At 50.1% G+C, this 17,950-nt stretch overlaps 1 protein-coding gene across 2 annotated transcripts in view; it reads right to left on the minus strand.

Annotated features, from left to right (window-relative positions):
- The window catches only part of ANKRD52 (ankyrin repeat domain 52), a 20,538-nt gene extending 10,359 nt beyond the window's left edge, over positions 1 to 10,179 (minus strand). Inside the window, exons 1-17 of one of the 2 annotated variants that reach the window (XM_003906601.3) lie at positions 10,037 to 10,179; positions 9,621 to 9,704; positions 9,076 to 9,154; positions 8,808 to 8,878; positions 7,575 to 7,775; positions 6,956 to 7,043; positions 6,669 to 6,811; positions 6,156 to 6,368; positions 5,816 to 5,894; positions 5,392 to 5,506; positions 5,108 to 5,190; positions 4,884 to 5,001; positions 4,609 to 4,677; positions 4,284 to 4,424; positions 4,124 to 4,204; positions 524 to 635; positions 261 to 332 (exon numbers count right to left, since the gene is read on the minus strand). In XM_003906601.3, the coding sequence (XP_003906650.3) occupies positions 261 to 332; positions 524 to 635; positions 4,124 to 4,204; positions 4,284 to 4,424; positions 4,609 to 4,677; positions 4,884 to 5,001; positions 5,108 to 5,190; positions 5,392 to 5,506; positions 5,816 to 5,894; positions 6,156 to 6,368; positions 6,669 to 6,811; positions 6,956 to 7,043; positions 7,575 to 7,775; positions 8,808 to 8,878; positions 9,076 to 9,154; positions 9,621 to 9,704; positions 10,037 to 10,063 (1,776 nt within the window). In that variant the 5' untranslated portion in view covers positions 10,064 to 10,179. The other variant, XM_021922507.2, reaches the window with a different exon arrangement.
- Positions 10,180 to 17,950: the final 7,771 nt, after the last annotated feature.

Raw genomic sequence — 17,950 nt, forward strand, 5'->3', positions numbered from 1 at the left:
TGCAGGCAACCAGTGCACACAGCTCGGGACCTTCCCTGCTCTTCCCTTCCCCTTCTCTGCTCTTGGGGTCCATGGGAAGCTCAAGGTCTTAGTCCTCGACAAGCTCCTTGGGCCCCTCAAGGCTTCCTACCCTGCACTGTGTTTATCCTCTCTCCCACAAAAAGGCAGAAGCAAGGATAACTTCACAAGTGCTGGCACCTTTGTTAGGGCCTGGGAACAGGCAGGACAAGGGAGGCAAAAGAAAAAGACATGGGACTCACAGCTAAGTGCAAAGGGCTGACTGGAATGGTGCTCTCCACATCCTCCAGGCAGTTAAAGGACATTTCTAAGAGCTGCAATGGACAGGAAAGTAGGTGCTGAGACTCTGGAACTCCTAAGATAAGTACCCCAGTCCCTGACTCGCAGTAATCCCCACTAAGCCTCTGGATCTGAAGACCACATTTGATTGAACCACGCTTAGTTTTGGAATCCACAAACCCTGTGCCCCTGCCTCCCCTCCTGCAGGCCGAGCCCCAACACATACCAGTTCGAGGTTCTGTCTGTTGCCATAGGCGGCTGCATAGTGCACAGCTGTGTAGCCCTGCCTGTCCCGCAGGGAGGGGTCTGCACCGTTATCCAGTAAGAACTCCAGACAGCTGGGGAGCCAAGGGTAGACTATGAGGCAGGGACAGGCCCAGCCCAGGAGGGCACAGACCTGGGAGGGCCAGAGGAGAGGATCAAGGGAACCCCTCCAGGCCTACCTGGCCGCCACCGGTCCTTAGCTCTAGGTTGGTTCTCTAAATCCTATCCATTCTTCAATCCTAGCTCCAGACCTACTTTACCTTCTCAAAGTCTGCCCTGAACCCCTCTGGCTTCAATGCCCTCCTTTATCCTCTGAACGTTCTCCTAGAGAACCTAAAGCATGATGTTCAGTTATCAACCTTCTGCTGACTGACATGCTTTCCCCACCTTCAGGCACACCGACCCCTGCCCTAGGATGCTTTCTCCTCCCAGCCCAGCCGAGTAAGTCCTGTTCATCTCAAACTCAGTCCTAGCTTCTCTCCTCTGTGAGGCCTTTCCCAACCTTCCCTGGGGAAGGTACCTCTTCCTCTGTGCTCCCTTGGCAGCCTTCTCATACCTTAGTAGTAGTTGTAGTAGTAGTAATAATAATAAAGTATTTAGCACTTACTGTCAAGCACAGTTCTAAGTACTTCATGTATATTAAATAATTTAATCCTCATAAAGATCCTATGAAGTAGATACTATTTTTATCCCTACTGTGGGTGATGAAATTGAGGCATAGAGAAGTAACTTGCTGCAGGTAACAGCTGAGCCTCTTGGATTTTAGTGTCCTTTTTAAAAAAATAAATCCTAGGCCAGGCAGGGTGGCTCACGCCTGTAATCCCAGCACTTTGGGAGGCCAAGATGGGTGGATCACGAGGTCAGGAGATCGAGACCATCCTGGCTAACACGGTGAAATCTCGTCTCTACTAAAAATACAAAAAATTAGCCAGGCGTGGTGGTGTGCGTCTGTGGTCCCAGCTACTTGGGAGGCTGAGGCAGGAGAGTGGCGTGAACCCGGGAGGCAGAGCTTACGGTGAACCAAGATCGAGCCACTGTACTCCAGCCTGAGCGACAGAATGAGACTCCGTCTCAAACAAAACAAAACAAAACAAAACAAATATATAAATAAATCTTTTAAAAAATTATTTAATTTATTTACTTTAAATAGAGACAGGGGCCTGGCTCAGTGGCTCACGCCTGTAGTCCCAGCACTTTGGGAGGCTGAGGTGGGCAGATCACCTGCGGTCAGGAGTTTGTGGCCAACCTGGCCAACATGGTGAAACCCTCTCTCTATGAAAAATACAAAAATTAGGCTGGGCGTGGTGGCTCACGCCTGCAATCCTAGCACTTTGGGAGGCCAAGGCAGGTGGATCACCTGAGCTCAGGAGTTTGAGATCAGCCTGGGCAACATGGTGAAAACCCCATCTGTACTAAAATACAAAAAATTAGCCAGGCGTGGCAGCGTGCACCCGTAGTCCCAGCTACTCAGGAGGCTAAAGCAGAATTGCTTGAACCCAGAACCCAGGAGGTGGAGGCTGCAGTGAGCCGAGAGCATGCCACTGCACTCCGGCCTGGGCAACAGAGTGAGACTTGGTCTTCAAAAAAAAAAAAAAAAAAATTAGCTGGGCATGGTGGTAGGCACCTGTAATCTCAGCTACTCGGGAAGCAGAGGCAGGAGAATCACTTGAACCCAGAATGCAGAGGTTGCAGTGAGCCGAGATTGTGCAACTGCACTCCAGCCTGGGTGACAGAGCAAGACTCCATCTCAAATAAATAAATTAATTAATTAAATTTAATAAAATAGAGATGGGTTCTCATTATGTGTTAGCCAGGCTGGTCTCATACTCCTGGGGTCGAGCAATCCTCCCACCTCAGTGCTGGGATTACAGGCACGAGTCACTGTGCCTAGCTGATTTTTGTGGGGTTTTTTTTTTTAGAGATGGGGTCTCACTATGCTGCCCAGGCTGGGGTGCAGTGGCTATTCATAGGCATGATCATACTGCACTATAGCCTCAAACTCCTGGGTTTGCACGATCCTCTTGCCTTACCTGCACCTGCCTCCTGCGTAGCTGGGAATACATGCATGTGCCACCGTGCCCAGCAAAAAATAAACTTTTTGTTTTAGAATATTATTAGATTTATAGAAAAATTGTGGGCTGGGTGTGGTGGCTCACATCTGTAATTCCAGCACTTTGGGAGTCTGAGGCAGGAGGATTGCTTGAGCCCAGGAGTTCGGGACCAGTGTGGGCAACACAGAGAGATTCCTGTCCTACAAAATAAATTAATTTAAAAAAAAGAAGAAGAAAAATTGTGAAGATAGTACAGGGAGTTCTCACATACCCTAAACCTAGTTTCTCCTGTCATTAAATCATCTTAACATTAGTATACCCAAGTGTCCTTTTATCTTTCCCAACAGATTACTAGCTTTCAAAAGACAGAAATTTGGGACAATTCTTCCTTTTAAAATTTTTATTTATTTATTTATTTTTTCAGAGACAGAGTCTCATTCTGTCACCCAGGTTGAGTGGACTGGCATGATCTTGACTCACTGCAACCTCCACCTCCCTGGTTCAAGTGATTCTCCTGCCTCAGCCACCTGAATATCTGGGATTACAGGTGCCTGCCACCATGACCGGCTAATTTTTGTATTTTTAGTAGAGATGGGGGTTTCACCACGTTGGTCAGGCTGGTCTCGAACTCCTGACCTCAGATGATCTGCCTGGGGTTACCCCCACGCAAAGTGCTGCGATTGGCCTCCCAAAGTGCTGGGATTACAGGCGTGAGCCATCGCATCTGGCCTATTTTTAATTTTAATTTTTTTTGAGAGAGAGTCTTGTTCGGTTGCCCAGGCTGGAGTGCAGTGGCGTGATCTCGGCTCACAACCTCCACCTCCCTGGTTCAAGCAACTCTCCTGCTTCAGCCTCCTGAGTAGCTGGGATTATAGGTGTGCGCTACCATACCTGGTTAATTTTTGTATTTTTAGTAGAGACAGGATTTCGCCATGTTGGTCAGGCTGGTCTTGAACTCCTAACTTCAGGCTATCGGCCTACCTCAGCCTCCCAAAGTGCTAGGATTACAGGCTTGAGCCACCACACTCAGCCTCATCTTTTATCCTTAGTATCTAGCATAGTACTTGGAAACTAGTAAGTAAATATTCAGTTAATGCTTGTGGAATAAACAAATTATTTTGTACATTTAGCTTTTCTAATCCTCTCAAGAAGACTGGCTGGGCACGGTAAGCTGAGATCGTGCCACTGCATTCTAGCATGGGCAACAGAGTGAGACTGTCTCCAAAAAAAAAAAAAAAAAAAAAAAAAAAAAAACATCCATTTTGTTCCTTTAGGGAAGGAACTGTGTCTCATACTTCTGGGTTTTTTTTCCCTGAAGCTCCGAAGTTTCAATCTCATACTTTTTGTCTTTGCCCACTATGGACTAAACCCAGAGAGCTCAAGACACACTGCTGGCTGACCAGCAGTACAGCAGCAGTGTAGGGTGGAGGTTCAGAGTAGGCAGGAGGACAGCAGGGCCAGAGCTTGCATGGGTGGGAAAGCACATCCCAGGGGCCCTCTCTGCTACTCACAAGAAGGCCTCCTTCCTGCGGGACTCCTTCAGTGGCTCGTCCTCTTCGGCATCATGGCTGGAAGGTGTGTGGGGTTCCGCTCTGGGGAGGAGAGAGAGAAAGTCAGGGCCAGGCTTAGGGAGGTGAATGGGACTGAGAAGGACCAGACTGGTAGCCTCACCTCCTGTAAGTGTCGGAAGCGGCAGCGTAGTGGAGGGGAGAGCAGCCTTTACAGTCGGCCTCGTTGACACCTGCCCCAGCAGTTACCAATGTTACTGCACACTGGTAGCTACCGTTAGCAGCTGCATAGTGCAGTGGTGTCCTGAGGAAGAAGTGAAGGAGGGTGGGGAAGAGAATCAGAGACAGATCTGAATGTAATCAGATGTGCAGTTAAATGCTGCTTCATAACATTCTCCTTATTTAACTCTCCAATCTCAACCCTTCCTCCCTCTACCATGTTTCTCTAATCAGACATTCCCTATGTTTACCCCTGCATATCAGCATACCTGCCAAATTTGTCCCTCCTCCTTAAGTCAGCTCCACTGCTCAACAGCAAATTAAGACATTCAACATTCCTAAAAGAAAGATGTGTTAAGAGAGTTACAGCCTCAAAGGGAAGCCACAGGCCCAGGGTGGGGCTAAGGAGGGATGGAACTAGCAAGCCCTTTCTGCTGTGACTGCTCTCATTGTGAGAGGGGGAATAGATCTAGGCAGGCAAGAATGACAGGCCCAGACCTTTGCCCAGCTCCCTGCTCAAAGGATGGGAGAAAGAAAAACTCACCCTCCAGAAGCAGCAGCATGAAGACAGGTACGGCCAAGGTTGTCAGGTGTATTGATGTCAAACCCAGCTGAAAGCACATGCTCGTTGCTGAGTGAAGACACAATGCTGTACAACTGACCTGGAGGCACAGAACAGCCACAGGTCACATCTGAGAGTGTTCAGCAGGGAGGGAAAGGCCTTTGCTCCCCTCTACACCTGCCAATCCCCAGCCCATCAGCACATACCTGAGGAAAGAAGCTTACGACAACAGTCAGAGAATCCAAAGAGAACAGCTAAGTGCAGGGGGAACATGTCATGGATGCCACGCCTAGAGACAAGTTGAGGAACTCAGTCCTTGGGTCAAGGAGGGACCAAGTAAGACCTCTTCTTTGACCCACCACTACCCTAGAGTCAGGGAAGGAGGTTCTCCAAGGTGCCCTTTGGCAAGCTTCTCTGTGACTCCATGGTTGATGTGAGCAGTCTATGCAGATCTGGGCAGCCCAGAAGTGGAGTCAGGGCCCTGACTCACCGGGCGGTATCTGCGCCATTGGTCATGAGGGTGCTGATGAGCAGCTCGTGTCCGTAGCGAGCAGCCACATGCAGTGGCGTGTTCCCAAATTTGTCGGCACAATCAATCTCACTGCCTGTGAGGGGATACACACACACACAAGCTCAGGCGGACCTCAGGCTTAAGACCACTCTCGCGAGCTAGCCACGATTTGAGTGCCTACTATGCATCAGGTGCCAGGCCCAGGATTCTACATGTTTTATCCTGTTTCTAGGCCTTAGGAGACTGAGCAGGGCAGAGCAGGGCCATTTCCACAGGTCCCTTGGTCAGAGTTCCAAGGGCCTATCCTACTGGAAGAGGGTAGGAGAAGGAAGTTAGGGAGATTCTAGAAATGAGTTCCTTGGGGGAGGAAGGGATGAGAGCACAAAGTCTCCCAGGTCCATACCATTCTGGATGAGGATCTGGGAGCGTGTGAAACGGCCATGGATTGCAGCCATGTGCAGAGGACTTTTCCCTTCTTTGCTCTGTGGAAACATGGTGGGTTTTTGTTTTTGTTTTTTTCCAGTGCAAAGCACAGAGAATGCCCTATCTCCTTCCAAGGACATATCTCTAAGGACAAAAGGGTCATATGGCACCTTCTTAGCCCACTCTTTCCTGAGTCCCTGGCAAGGTCTGATTACCCCAGGAAGCAAGTGGATAATTCCACGAGAGTTATCCAGATACAGTCAGGACCCCTAGAGCCAGGTTTCGCTCCCCACTGGTCTAAGCCTTATCCCTTCAGGCACCTGGTAGTTGACGTCAGCCCCATTATTAACCAATAGCTCCAAGCAGAGAGCGCCATTGGTGGAGACTGCAGCCACATGCAGTGGTGTGAAGCCCTTGTCATTCGGCTGGTTGACATTGGCTCCGGCATTCACCAGCTCAATAGCCACAGCATCCTGGCCCAGGTAGCAGGCGATGTGCAAAGCTGTGTTTCCAAAAGCGTTGGGCTCATCGATCTGGATATTCAGCAGTGAGAGTAAGGCGGTATCAGTTTAAACAAAGTAGAAGCCAGCACATGTAGCCTACAGATCCCAGAAATCCAATGACTGCCTCAGTTCCTCTGGGGTTTCTGACCCAAGGTACTAAGGTACTCAGGGTACTATGGCTAAGGTAAGCATTATTCAGACCCTCTCTACCACGCCCTTTCAACCTCCCAAAACTACACCAACAACCCAATATCTCATATCTCCATAACAGACTCTATAATCTCCTACTCACTGACCATAGTCCCCAACCCCAGAGCTCAAAGCCCTGACCTCCGCTCCCATCCGAAGCAGGTACTTCACCACTTCAATCTGGCCACTGGCAGCAGCTGTATGGAGCAGCCCATAGCCCTTGCGGTCCTTGCAGCCGAGGTCTGCTCCCCGGGCCACCAGCAGTTTCAGGACCTCCAAGTGCCCTGAGAAAAGAGAAGACACTCTAAAGGAAGTAGAAGATAAACTCTAAGGCCCGGCACTCCTCTCTTCAAAGGCTGCAACCCCATATCCCTGCTCTAGGAATCCTAAATGTTAAATTTCTGATTTTCCCGTGTATTCTCTCTCACCTAGAAAAGCTGCCCAGTGTAGAGGCTGCCGCTCCTTTTTGTCACAGACATTCAGGCTGGCTCCCTTGTTGAGGAGCAGGTTCACCGTCTGTATCAGGATATGAAAGACACCTGTTCAGAGCCAGATTCGTGCCCTCAACCTACCTAAGAGCAGAGGCCTCATCTCCTGAAAAGGCTGAGGCAGCCTAATGCCTTTTTCCATGAGCAAAACAACCTGGAAGACTTGAGGGAACAGCAGAAGCAGGCACTAAGGAGGATATACTGGAGAGATTTGGAACTTTGAGGGAAACAAGGGAGTCTCTTCAGGTGATTTGGTGGTTCTTAAACTCTTGTCTTTGCAAATGTGCTGAAAGACACGGACTCTCTTCAGAAAGGCGTGTAAGCAAAAATTTTGCTTAGATATTTTCTAAGCAAAATCCAAGGTTTTATCAACCTCCTGAAGTCCAAGTTAAGAATTTTAATCTAGTCTGACCATTCATTTAGCGCTTGAGTTTTAGTGTTTATATAACCTTCTGGGCTGCTTCTCCTTCAGGCTTGAAGGCCCAGAAGCAGGGAAAGGTGAGTAGGAAGGTAAGAAAAGGGAAAGCCCCAGCTGGGCCTGGATGGGAACAGTCCTCACCTCAAGATGCCCACTATGCACTGCATGGTGCAGAGCACTGCGCCCGCTCCTGTCAGCCACGTTGAGGCTGCTCAACAGGGGTGCCAGAGCCTCAGCACACTTGGTGGCCCGGTTGGCAGCAGCCACATGCAGTGGTGTCTGCCACAACTTGTCCCGGGCATTCACATCTGCTGAATGTGCCAGCAGCAGCCCCAGCACCTTCTGTTGAGGGGCAGGGGACAAAAGAGAGAGTAGGAGCGGGAGGTAAAACAACAGGAAATGGAAGGAGGAATAGGTCAGCAGAGCATCTACCGCCCCGTCTTCCCCAGCACAGAGTCTCTTCTCATTTTTCCAACATCCCTAGCCTCTCAATACCTACTTCCCATCTTCTGGATCTTCTTAGAACTTGAGCTCTTCCTTACCTTGCTGAGTAAAACAAGGACCCTTTGCTCTTCTTCAAGCCACCTGACTCGCCAACTTAGACCATGAAAATCTTCACTCACACATACATCCATTCTCAAACAAATCTACACATGGAGATCCACACATCCCAACCCCCCACCACTTCTAGGAAAACTAAATGCTCTTGCTGCACCTTGCCCTGAACACCCTCTTTAGCCTTCTCATAGGCACCAAAATTATTTTCAGTATCTCAGTAAGCAAACAGATACCGGTTCCTTTGCAAAACCCGAGCTAACATGCCCCTCCTAACCACCACCTACCTCATTCCCACTGGCCTCGGCCCCTCCCCCTGGTAGCTGGAGCCAGGGAAGTGATGAACTGAGGAGGAGGTCCCCCTTTCCCTGTCTGCAGGGCTGATGGGAATAGGGCAAAGGACCCAACTGATGAAATATGTTTGGCCCCTGTGCTGTCAACTTTCAAGCTACTTGAGGGCCAAGGATGCAACAGATTACTATACCCATCCCCCATCACAAGGAAAGAAATCTCAGTGCCCAGAGGGGGATCAGACTTAAGGTGGCCCCCCAGGGAGGGATGAGTCACTCAGGCCTGGCAGCAGGGCCCCCGCAGTCTGCCAGCCCAGTGTTAAGCTCTCCCTGAGTCACATCAGCTGGCAGCACTCAGCCCCCTTACCAGCCAGTTCTAGGGGTAGGAGGGAGGGGCCAAGATTTGATCTCCTCACTACCTGGGGTAGAACAGCTTGTAGGGCTGAGGACTGAGGCTCCTTGACCCTTAACTTCCACCTTTAAGCAACTCATCCTTTTTGAAAGGGTAAAAGAAGGTGGGGGCGCATACCTCGTTTCGGGAGGCAGCAGCACGATGAAGAGGGGTCAGCCACAGTGTGTCCTTAGCATTGACATTAGCACCTGTGGGGATATAATTTCCTATTTTGATGGAAGGTGAGGAGGGGGTATGAAGGAAGCCAGTAATCAGGCCAGGAAATCTGAATGGAGCTGGAGCCTTGCCTGGACCAAGCCCGGGAGAGCAATCCTTGAATATCAAAAAAGACTCCTCCCCTCCCTTCCCTCCCTATGTGCCACACCTTCCAGCTCCCCACTTTCACCTGACATCAGTAGCAACTGGAGGATGGGGACATCGCCTACGTAGGCAGCAGCATGCAATGGAGTTCGCCTCTCTTGGTCCTAGGAAGGCAAAAAAGAGGAGGGACTGTGGGCGCGGGGTGAGGGGGCTATCAAGCACCCCAGCCCAAGCCTCAGAGCTCCAGGCCCTTCCCCACAACCTCTTCCCATAGTTTCTGCAGGGTCCTAAGTCCCAGTACTGGGAGTCAAAGGCAAGCACCTAGGGAGGGTGGAGTCAGGGCCAATGGGCTGAGAAGCCGGCTCCTTTTTCCAGAAGGGGTGGGGGCGCTGCAGACTCCGGAGGTTCAGAAGAGAACAACGTTCCTGGGCATCCCCAGCCCAAGTGATCTGGGCTGCAAGCCTGACCTGCTCTCCATCCCCAAATGCAGAGTAGGCTTTCACTCCAGGATGGAAAGAACTGCGGCCTCATCTGAGCAGAGGAGACACGGAGCCGCCCCACCGGTGGGGAGGGGTCCAGAACACGGGAGCCAGGATTCCGGTCTCGCCATCCTCCCTGCTCCCAACTCACCAGCACATTGATGTTCTCCTTCTGCGAGAGTAGGGAACGCACTTCCTCCACATCTCGGCTAAAGATGGCCTGGACCAGGGGCGGCTGCAGGGAGAACCGGCAATCTGAGAGCGGGCTGGAGCCGGAGCGGAACCGGTGTGGGGGTGGGGGTGGGGGAGCACCCAGGTTTGAGGGGGGGGGCGTCCGTGGAGGGGCTCCACTCTGGGGATTCTGGCTGGAGCGGGCTCCCGCGGTGCCTCCTCCGGTTGCCAGGTCCCCAAGGACACCGGCTCGGTTGAGGGGAGCGCGGCATGGGGCGGGGCGGGAGCTGCGGGAGCCCCGGGCTCGGGCCCAGCCTAGGCCGCACATCCCCGGGCTCGCGTGGCGGTAGCGCGGAGCCCTGGAAGGAGGAAGCGGGGAAGGGCAGGAGGGCTGACCTGGTCCGTGATGCTGAGGATCCCCATGGCCCGGCCCGGGCTCCGTCCGCATCGAGCTCCCGGCGGCGGCGGCGGTGGCTCCACCGGGGACACGGAGCGGCCCAGGCGGCGGCTGCGGCGGCGGCTGCAGGGAGAGCGCGGCCCCGCCTACCGGGGGGCGGGCGAGCGGGAGGCCGCAGCGCTCCCTGGCGGCCGTCCGAGTCCCGGCGCTCCCAGAGCAAACGGACCCCAGCCGCAGCGCCCTCCGCCCCACCCTGGCGGCCCCTACAGCCCCTGCACCCCCGAACTCACGCGCCGGCTCCCCGGCTCCCGCAGCTGGCTGCGCCAGTCTGGCGGCCCAAGGGGTTCCTCACAAGATCCTAGCGGAAACCTGGGCCTTGGTCCCGCGGTGCTTCCCAAACTGAGGACCGAACGGCGGGCCAGATCTCACCCAGCCCACAATGCTCCCGCCCGAGCTAACTCCTCCCGTCAGCGATTCCACACCCCGAAATCCCCCACAGACTAGGGGGAACTGGCGGGTGGAGAACTGGGAATTATGTACGGCAATATCCCCAGAGGGAGGGAAAGCGTGTATCTCCACTGGCGGATGCGTGAGTTCGGTAGAGAAGAAATAGCAAAAGTGCTCAAAATGCGGAGAAACCCCAAGGAGGATTCTACTGCAGAAAACACCCACAAAGAGGCCATGACAACTGGCAACTGGAAAAGGCCGCCAAGACCAACAGAAGGGACATTTTCCAGCTCCTTACTGATTCCATTGCAAGGTTAAAGTGGAAAACACTCAACAATTTCTTCCCAGAACAGCATGTGGCGCTTCCCCTCCTCCAATGGAGAGGCCAGAAAGCCGTCAATTAGAGAAGAAATGAATGGAAGTCATCTCAACCCAGAATTGGAAAAAGGAGGAAGACGAAAAGTGAGTTGAAAAATTGATACAATTTCTGAAAGGTGATCCAGGGTCCTGTTCAGAGTTTCACAACTCAATACACATTGAAGAGAACACATAATGGACGAAGTGCAGCATGCTGGCGTCTTGTCAAGGCTTTATATATAAAGGTCCTCCCTTGCGGGGAGAGGAAAAAATTTAAAAATAAAAATACATTTTATTTTATTTTGTTTTTTGAGACGGAGTTTCACTCTCGTTGCCCGGGCTGAAGTGCAGTGGCATGATCTCGGCTCACTGCAATATCCGCCTCCCGGGTTCAAGTGATTATCCTGTCTCAGCCTTCCCAGTAGCTGAGACTACAGGCGCCCACCACCCTGCCTGGCTAATTTTTGTTTTTTTTTGTTTGTTTGTTTGTTTTTCGAGACGGAGTCTGGCTCTATCGCCCAGGCTGGAGTGCAGTGGCCGGATCTCAGCACACTGCAAGCTCCGCCTCCCGGGTTTAAGCCATTCTCCTATCTCAGCCTCCGGAGTAGCTGGGACTACAGGCGCCCACCACCTCGCGGCTAGTTTTTTTTGTTTTTTGTTTTTTTGTATTTTTTAGTAGAGACGGGGTTTCACCGTGTTAGCCAGGATGGTCTCGATCTCCTGACCTCGTGATCCGCCCATCTTGGCCTCCCAAACTGCTGGGATTACAGGCTTGAGCTACCGCGCCCGGCCATAATTTTTGTATGTTAGTAGAGACGGGGGTTTCACCATGTTGGTCAGACTGGTCTCGAACTCCTGATCTCAGGTGATCCACCTGCCTTGGCCTCCCAAAGAGCTGGGATTACGGGCGTGAGCCACCGCACCCTGCGAAAATACATTTTTAAAAAGCCTTCCTGGCCGGGCGCGGTGGCTCACGCCTGTAATTCCAGCACTTTGGGAGGCCGAGGCGGGCGGATCACGAGGTCAAGAGATCGAAACCATCCTGGCCAACATGGTGACACTCCGCCTCTACTAAACATACATAAAATTAGCCGGGCATGGTGGCGGGCGCCTGTAATCCCGGCTACTTGGGAGGCTGAGGCAGAAGAATTGCTTGAACCCGGGAGGCGGAGGTTGCAGTGAGCGGAGGTTGCAGTGAGCCGAGATGTGCCATTGCACTCCAGCCTGGGCAAAAAGAGCGAAACTCTGTCAAAAAAAAAAAAAAAAAAGCCTTCCCGGTCAACATGGTGAAACCCCATCTCTACCAAAAATATAAAAAATTAGCCTGGTGTGGTGGTACACACCTGTAATCCCAGCTACTGGAGAGGTTGAGGCAGGAGAACCCACTGCTCTCCAGCCTGGGTGACAGAGGCAGACTCTGTCTCAACAACAACAAAAAAAGCCTTCCCTTGCCTTCCTACTAGAAAGATACTTAAGACACTAGTAACAGTCCTTTTTTCCTTGAAAGAAAAACTGGGGTACAGGAAATAAGGAATGAGAGGGAAATTTACCTATCACTATATACCTTTTAGAATTTTTAAATTTTTTACCATATTGAAAATAAAAGTTAAAATATTGCTTAGGAGCAATCACTCCGTGATTCCATGCACACACAAAAATTACAAAGAAATAAAATGTTGCTTTAAACTTACCTCTTCTAGGAAGTCTCCCCTGGTTAATAGGCTCTTTTCCTTTTGTTCTCCTTAACACTTACATACTTAGTTTATACTGCCACAATCTGGTTAAATTGTACACCTTTGGCCGGGCGCGGTGGCTCAAGCCTGTAATCCCAGCACTTTGGGAGGCCGAGGCGGGCGGATCACGAGGTCAGGAGATCGAGACCATCCTGGCTAACATGGTGAAACCCCGTCTCTACTAAAAATACAAAAACTGCCGGGAGCGCGGTGGAAGGTGCTTGTAGTCCTCCCAGCTACCGGGAGGCCGGGAGGGCAGGAGAAATGTCTCTGAACCCGGGAGGCGGAGCTGCAGTGAGCCGAACAAGGCCACTGCACTCCAGCCCAGTGATACAGCGCGACTCCGCCTCAAAAAAAAAAATTGTACACCTTTGTTTCTCATTTTTACCTTTTTTTTTTGAGATGGGAGTCTTGCTGTGTCGCCCAGGCGGGAAAGCGGCACCTCAGCTCACTGCATGCTCCACCTCCGGGTTCAGCTTATTCTTCCTGCCTCAGCCTCCCAAGTAGCTGGGACTACAGGTGTCCGCCACTATGCCAGGCAATTTTTTTATATTTTTAGTAGAGACAGGGTTTCCGTGTTAGCCAAGATGGTCTGACCTCCTAACCTCGTAAGTGGATCCGGCCACCTCAGCCTCCCAAAGTGCTGGGATTACAGGTGTGAGCCACTGCACCCGGGTCTCATTTTCTTACCTTTTTTTTTTTGAAACAGGGTCTCACTCTGTCACCTAGGCTGGAGTCTGTCGCCAAGGCTGGAGTGCAGTGGCTTGATGTCAGCTCACTGCAACCTCAGCCTCCTGAATAGCTGGGACCACAGGTGCACACCACCACACCTGGCTACTGATTTTTGTTTTTGTTTTTGTTTTGTTTTGTTTTTTTTGAGATGGAGTCTCGCTCTGTCGCCCAGGCTGGAGTGCAGTGGTGTGATCTCAGCTCACTGCAGCCTCAACCTCCTGGGCTCAGGTGATCCTGCCTCAGCTGCAGGAGTAACTGGGATTACAGGTGGGCACCATCATGCCGCGCTAATTTTTGTAGAGACAGGGTTTCGCCATGTTGCCCAGGCTAGTCCCAAACTTCTGAGCTCAGGTGATCTGCCCACCTTGGCCTTCCAAAATGCTGGTATTATAGGTGTGAGCCACCACGCCTGGCCATAAAGTGGATTTTAAACTCCTTGTAAGCCAGAGTCAGAGTCTTCTCTAACATGGACTTTAAATTTTTTTTTTTTTAATGAAAAAAAATTATTTTGAGCTTTCCGAAGGAAAAGGTATTGTTTTTTTTAAGCTCCAGAATATCAGTATAGAGAAACAGGCATTTAATATTTGATGATTGATGATGATGATGAAGCAGCAGCAGAAACCAAAGGTAGCAAAGGATCAAATGGGTATGGGTGTTGGGACTTGGCTATTGGGTATTATGGGCCTTCCAGGAAGGGCTAAACTAGGATATGGCCCAGAGGATGAGAAGGAGGGGCATACATGGTATCCATTGCCCAAAATAACTCTTGGTAACCTGAGGAATTGGAGTCAGGGATTGAGCTGGGGTCACGTGCCTGGGTCTGGCTAGGGGATGAAGGTGAACAAGAGATGTTGCCAGCCTGGTTCTCTGGGAAACTAGAGGGAGGAGGAAGGGCTAGAAGAGTTATTTTTAATATTATTTAGAGCACTGAAAGAGGATTTCCCAGTAGGGAAAAAAAGGATTTGATGTAGGGAACACTGATACTATCAGGGCTCAGGGAGATACACAGGGTATGGGAGGAGGAGGCCAGAAGTGGTGTTAAAACCCTCTTATATGGACAGTCCTTCAGGATTGAACTACTGCATTCATATTTGGGTAACTCTAGACAGATGGCTACCTATTTTTAAGTCTCAGTTTTCCTTCTTCTGACAAATGTGAGGACTAAATGTGAGGACTCATCCGATGTACAGCCCTGTACTAACTGGTTGGGAGGTCAAAAATTAGAAGTAATGGTGTCTCTTTATGAGGAGCTTATAACTTAGTAGATGAACATACATATACATGTTAAACAACTACAGAATATACGATACATGCTAGATTACATGGCAGTATGTGTTCAGAGTAATGTTGAAGGAAGGGTTCAGTCAACGGGGTCTTCCTGGAGGAGGTGTGTCTTGAGTCAGTACTTGAAGGAAGTTATTGATGTAGAATGGTGGAGACATGGGAGGAAATTGGTTGTTTCAAGCATAGGGACTAAACTAGGAAAGTTTAAATGGCAGTGATTAGTTAAACTAATTAGTAGGGGATAGCAAGCAAATTGGCTTGGCAGGCCTATTGGACCTTGGAGATTCTGTAGCAGTCAACTTGGTTAAAGCAGAGTGATAATGAGGTCACAGTTCAGTTATGCATCCCAGTTAATTTCTGTCTTTTAACCAACCAGATCCTTATTCCTCATTCAAAGCAGCTGTCTCATATGTATAAGCCCTTAGTCAGAGGGGGGTGGGGCTGGACACAAGAGTGGGATTATAAAGAGTAAATCTGTCCTTTAAGGCCATCATCAGTCCAGGCATGGTGGCTCACGCCTGTAATCCCAGCACTTTGGAAGGCCAACATGGACATATTGCTTGAGTTCAGGAGTTCGAGACCAACCTGGGCAAGATGATGAAACTCTGTCTCTACCAAAAATGTGGTAGTGTGCTCCTGTGGTCGCAGCTATTTGGGAGGCTGAGGTGAGAGGATCACTTGAGCCTGGGAGGCAGAGGTTGCATGAGCCGAGATCACACCAATGCACTCCAATCTGGGTGACAGAGTGAGACCCCCGTCTCAAAAATTAAATAGATAAATAATAAAACATATTCATTTGGTCAATAATTATTTTGAATTGGTAGTACTAACTGCTATGGAGGCAGAAGAGTTTATATAAAATGGGTTTTGGTGATCACCCAATGGCCCTTGCTTACTTGAAATCCAGAGAATATGGGCTCAAACTTTTTTTTTTGAGACAGAGTTTTGCTCTTGTTGCCCAGGCTGGAGTGCAATGGCACCATCTAGGCTCACTGCAACCTCCACCTCCGGGGTTCAAGCAATTATCCTACCTCAGCCGCCCAAGTAGCTGGGATTACAGGCATGTGCCACCACGCCTGGCTAATTTTGTATTTTTAGTAGAGACGGGGTTTCTCCATATTGGTCAGGCTGGTCTTGAACTCCCAACCTCAGGTGATTCAACTGCTTGGCCTCCCAAAGTGCTGGAATTGCAGGTGTGAGCCACCTTGCCTGGCCTTTTGTTTTTTCTCTTCTTTTTTTTTTTTTTTGAGACAGAGTCTCCATCTGTCACCCAGGTTGGAGTGCAGTGGCACGATCTCCACTCACTGCAACCTCTGCCTCCTGGGCTCAAGTGATTCTCTGCCACAGCCTCCCGAGTAGCTGGGACTATAGGTGCGCACCACCACATCTGGCTTTGTTTTTTTTTTTTTTGTATTTTTTGTAGAAATGGGGTTTTGCCACGTTGCCAGGATGGTTTTGATCTCCTGACCTCATGATCCGCCCGCCTCGGCCTCCCAAAGTGCTGGGATTACAGGCCTGAGCCACCGCGCCAGGCCCAAGAACCACCCTCTTTCTAGACCAGATGTCTGTTCCACATTAATTAGAACAGCATTGCAACACAGTCTTTTTTTTTTTTTTTTTTTTTTTTTTTGAGACAGTGTCTCACTCCCATCACACAAACTGGAGTGCAGTGGTGCAATCATGGCTCACTGCAGCCTCAACCTCCTGGGCCCAGGTGATCCAACTCAGACTCCCAAGTAGCTGGGATTACAGGCATGTACCACCATGCCTGGCTAATTTTTTTTGTATTTTTTGTAGAGACAAGGTTTCACCATATTGCCCAGACTGGTCTCAAACTCCTGGGCTCAGGTGATCCACCCACCTGTGCCTCCCAAAGTGCTGGGATTACAGGTATGAGCCACCATGCCTGGCTGCAACACAGTCTTATTTACTTTATCCCCTGTCCCTCCACATAAGCACCACACAAAACACTTCTCAGGGAAAGCTTTCCTGAAAGTGGAGAGCTTGACTGAAGATTTAGCAAGCAAGCAGAGGAAAGGTTTGTACTGTAATAGCATGAATTTCTTGAAATTCAACAGCAGGCACCACCATTCTTTTGCACCCACCTAATTCTAGTCTCTCTTTTGTTTTTGGAGAAACAAGGGTCTCTATGTTGCCCAGGCTGGTCTTGGACTCCTGGCCTCAAGTGATTCTCCTACCTCAGCCTCCCGAAGTGCTGGGATTACAGGCATGAGCCACTGTACCTAGCCCAGTCTCTTTCTAATTGTTGATTTCTTTCTTCCTCTCCTTTTTTCTTTTATTCACCTGACTTTTATCAAGAGCATTTTTTCTCTTTCTTTTCTCTTCCCCTTCCCTCCCCTCCCCTCCCCTCCCCTTCTCTCTCTCTCTCTCTCTCTCTTTCTTTCTCTCATGGAGTCTTGCTTTGTTGCTCAGGCTGGAGTGCAGTGGCACAATCTCAGCTCACTCCAACTTCCGCCTCCTGGGTTCAAACAATTCTCCTGCCCAACCTCCCGAGTAGCTGGGATTAAAAGCGCTCGCCACCACGCTTGGCTAATTTTTGTATTTTTAGTAGAGATAAGGTCTCACTATGTTGACCAGGCTGGTCTCGAACTCCTGACCTCAAGTGATCTGCCTGCTTCAGCCTCCCAAAGTGCTGGGATTACAGGAGTGAGCCACCGTGCTCACCCAAGAGTATTTTTTTTTCTTCTTGAATCATGAAAAGCAGTATAGTGATATTTACTTGCCTGGGTTTCTGTCCATGAGGTCTCACTCTTCATCAAATGCACACTTTTCAGACAAAGATGGTTCTCTGTCCTAAGAATATCTGGTTCTTCCTACCTTGACTTCTTTCTATAAATATTAAAGGTGAAAACTATGCAGCCTTAGCTCAGAGCTTGGAATGTTAATCTCCTTTCCCAAAAATGTAGAACACAGCACTAACCACTTGTGGACGCTACAAGGATGAACAGTGCTTCTAACTATAAACAAGGCCGAATATGATAAAGGCTCTGTGATGGTTAATAGTGAGTGTCAACTTGATTGGTTTGAAGGATGCAAAGTGTTGTTCCTGGGTGTCTGTGACAGTGTTGCCAACGGAGATTAACATTTAAGTCAGTGGACTGGAAGAAGCTGACCCAGTCTCAATGGTGGGCACCATCCAAGCCGCTGCCAGCGACGCTAGAAAAAGTAGGCAGGGCTGGGCACGGTGGCTCACACCTGTAATCCCAGCACTTTGGGAAGTTGAGGCGGGTGGATCACCTGAGGTCAGGAGTTCAAGACCAGCCTGGCCAACATGGCGAAACCCCATCTCTACTAAAAATACAAAAATTAGCTGGGCATGGCGGCGCATGCTTGTAATCC

The sequence above is a fragment of the Papio anubis genome, chromosome 9 (genome assembly GCF_008728515.1).
Source record: "Papio anubis isolate 15944 chromosome 9, Panubis1.0, whole genome shotgun sequence".
Taxonomy (NCBI): Eukaryota; Metazoa; Chordata; class Mammalia; order Primates; family Cercopithecidae; genus Papio; species Papio anubis.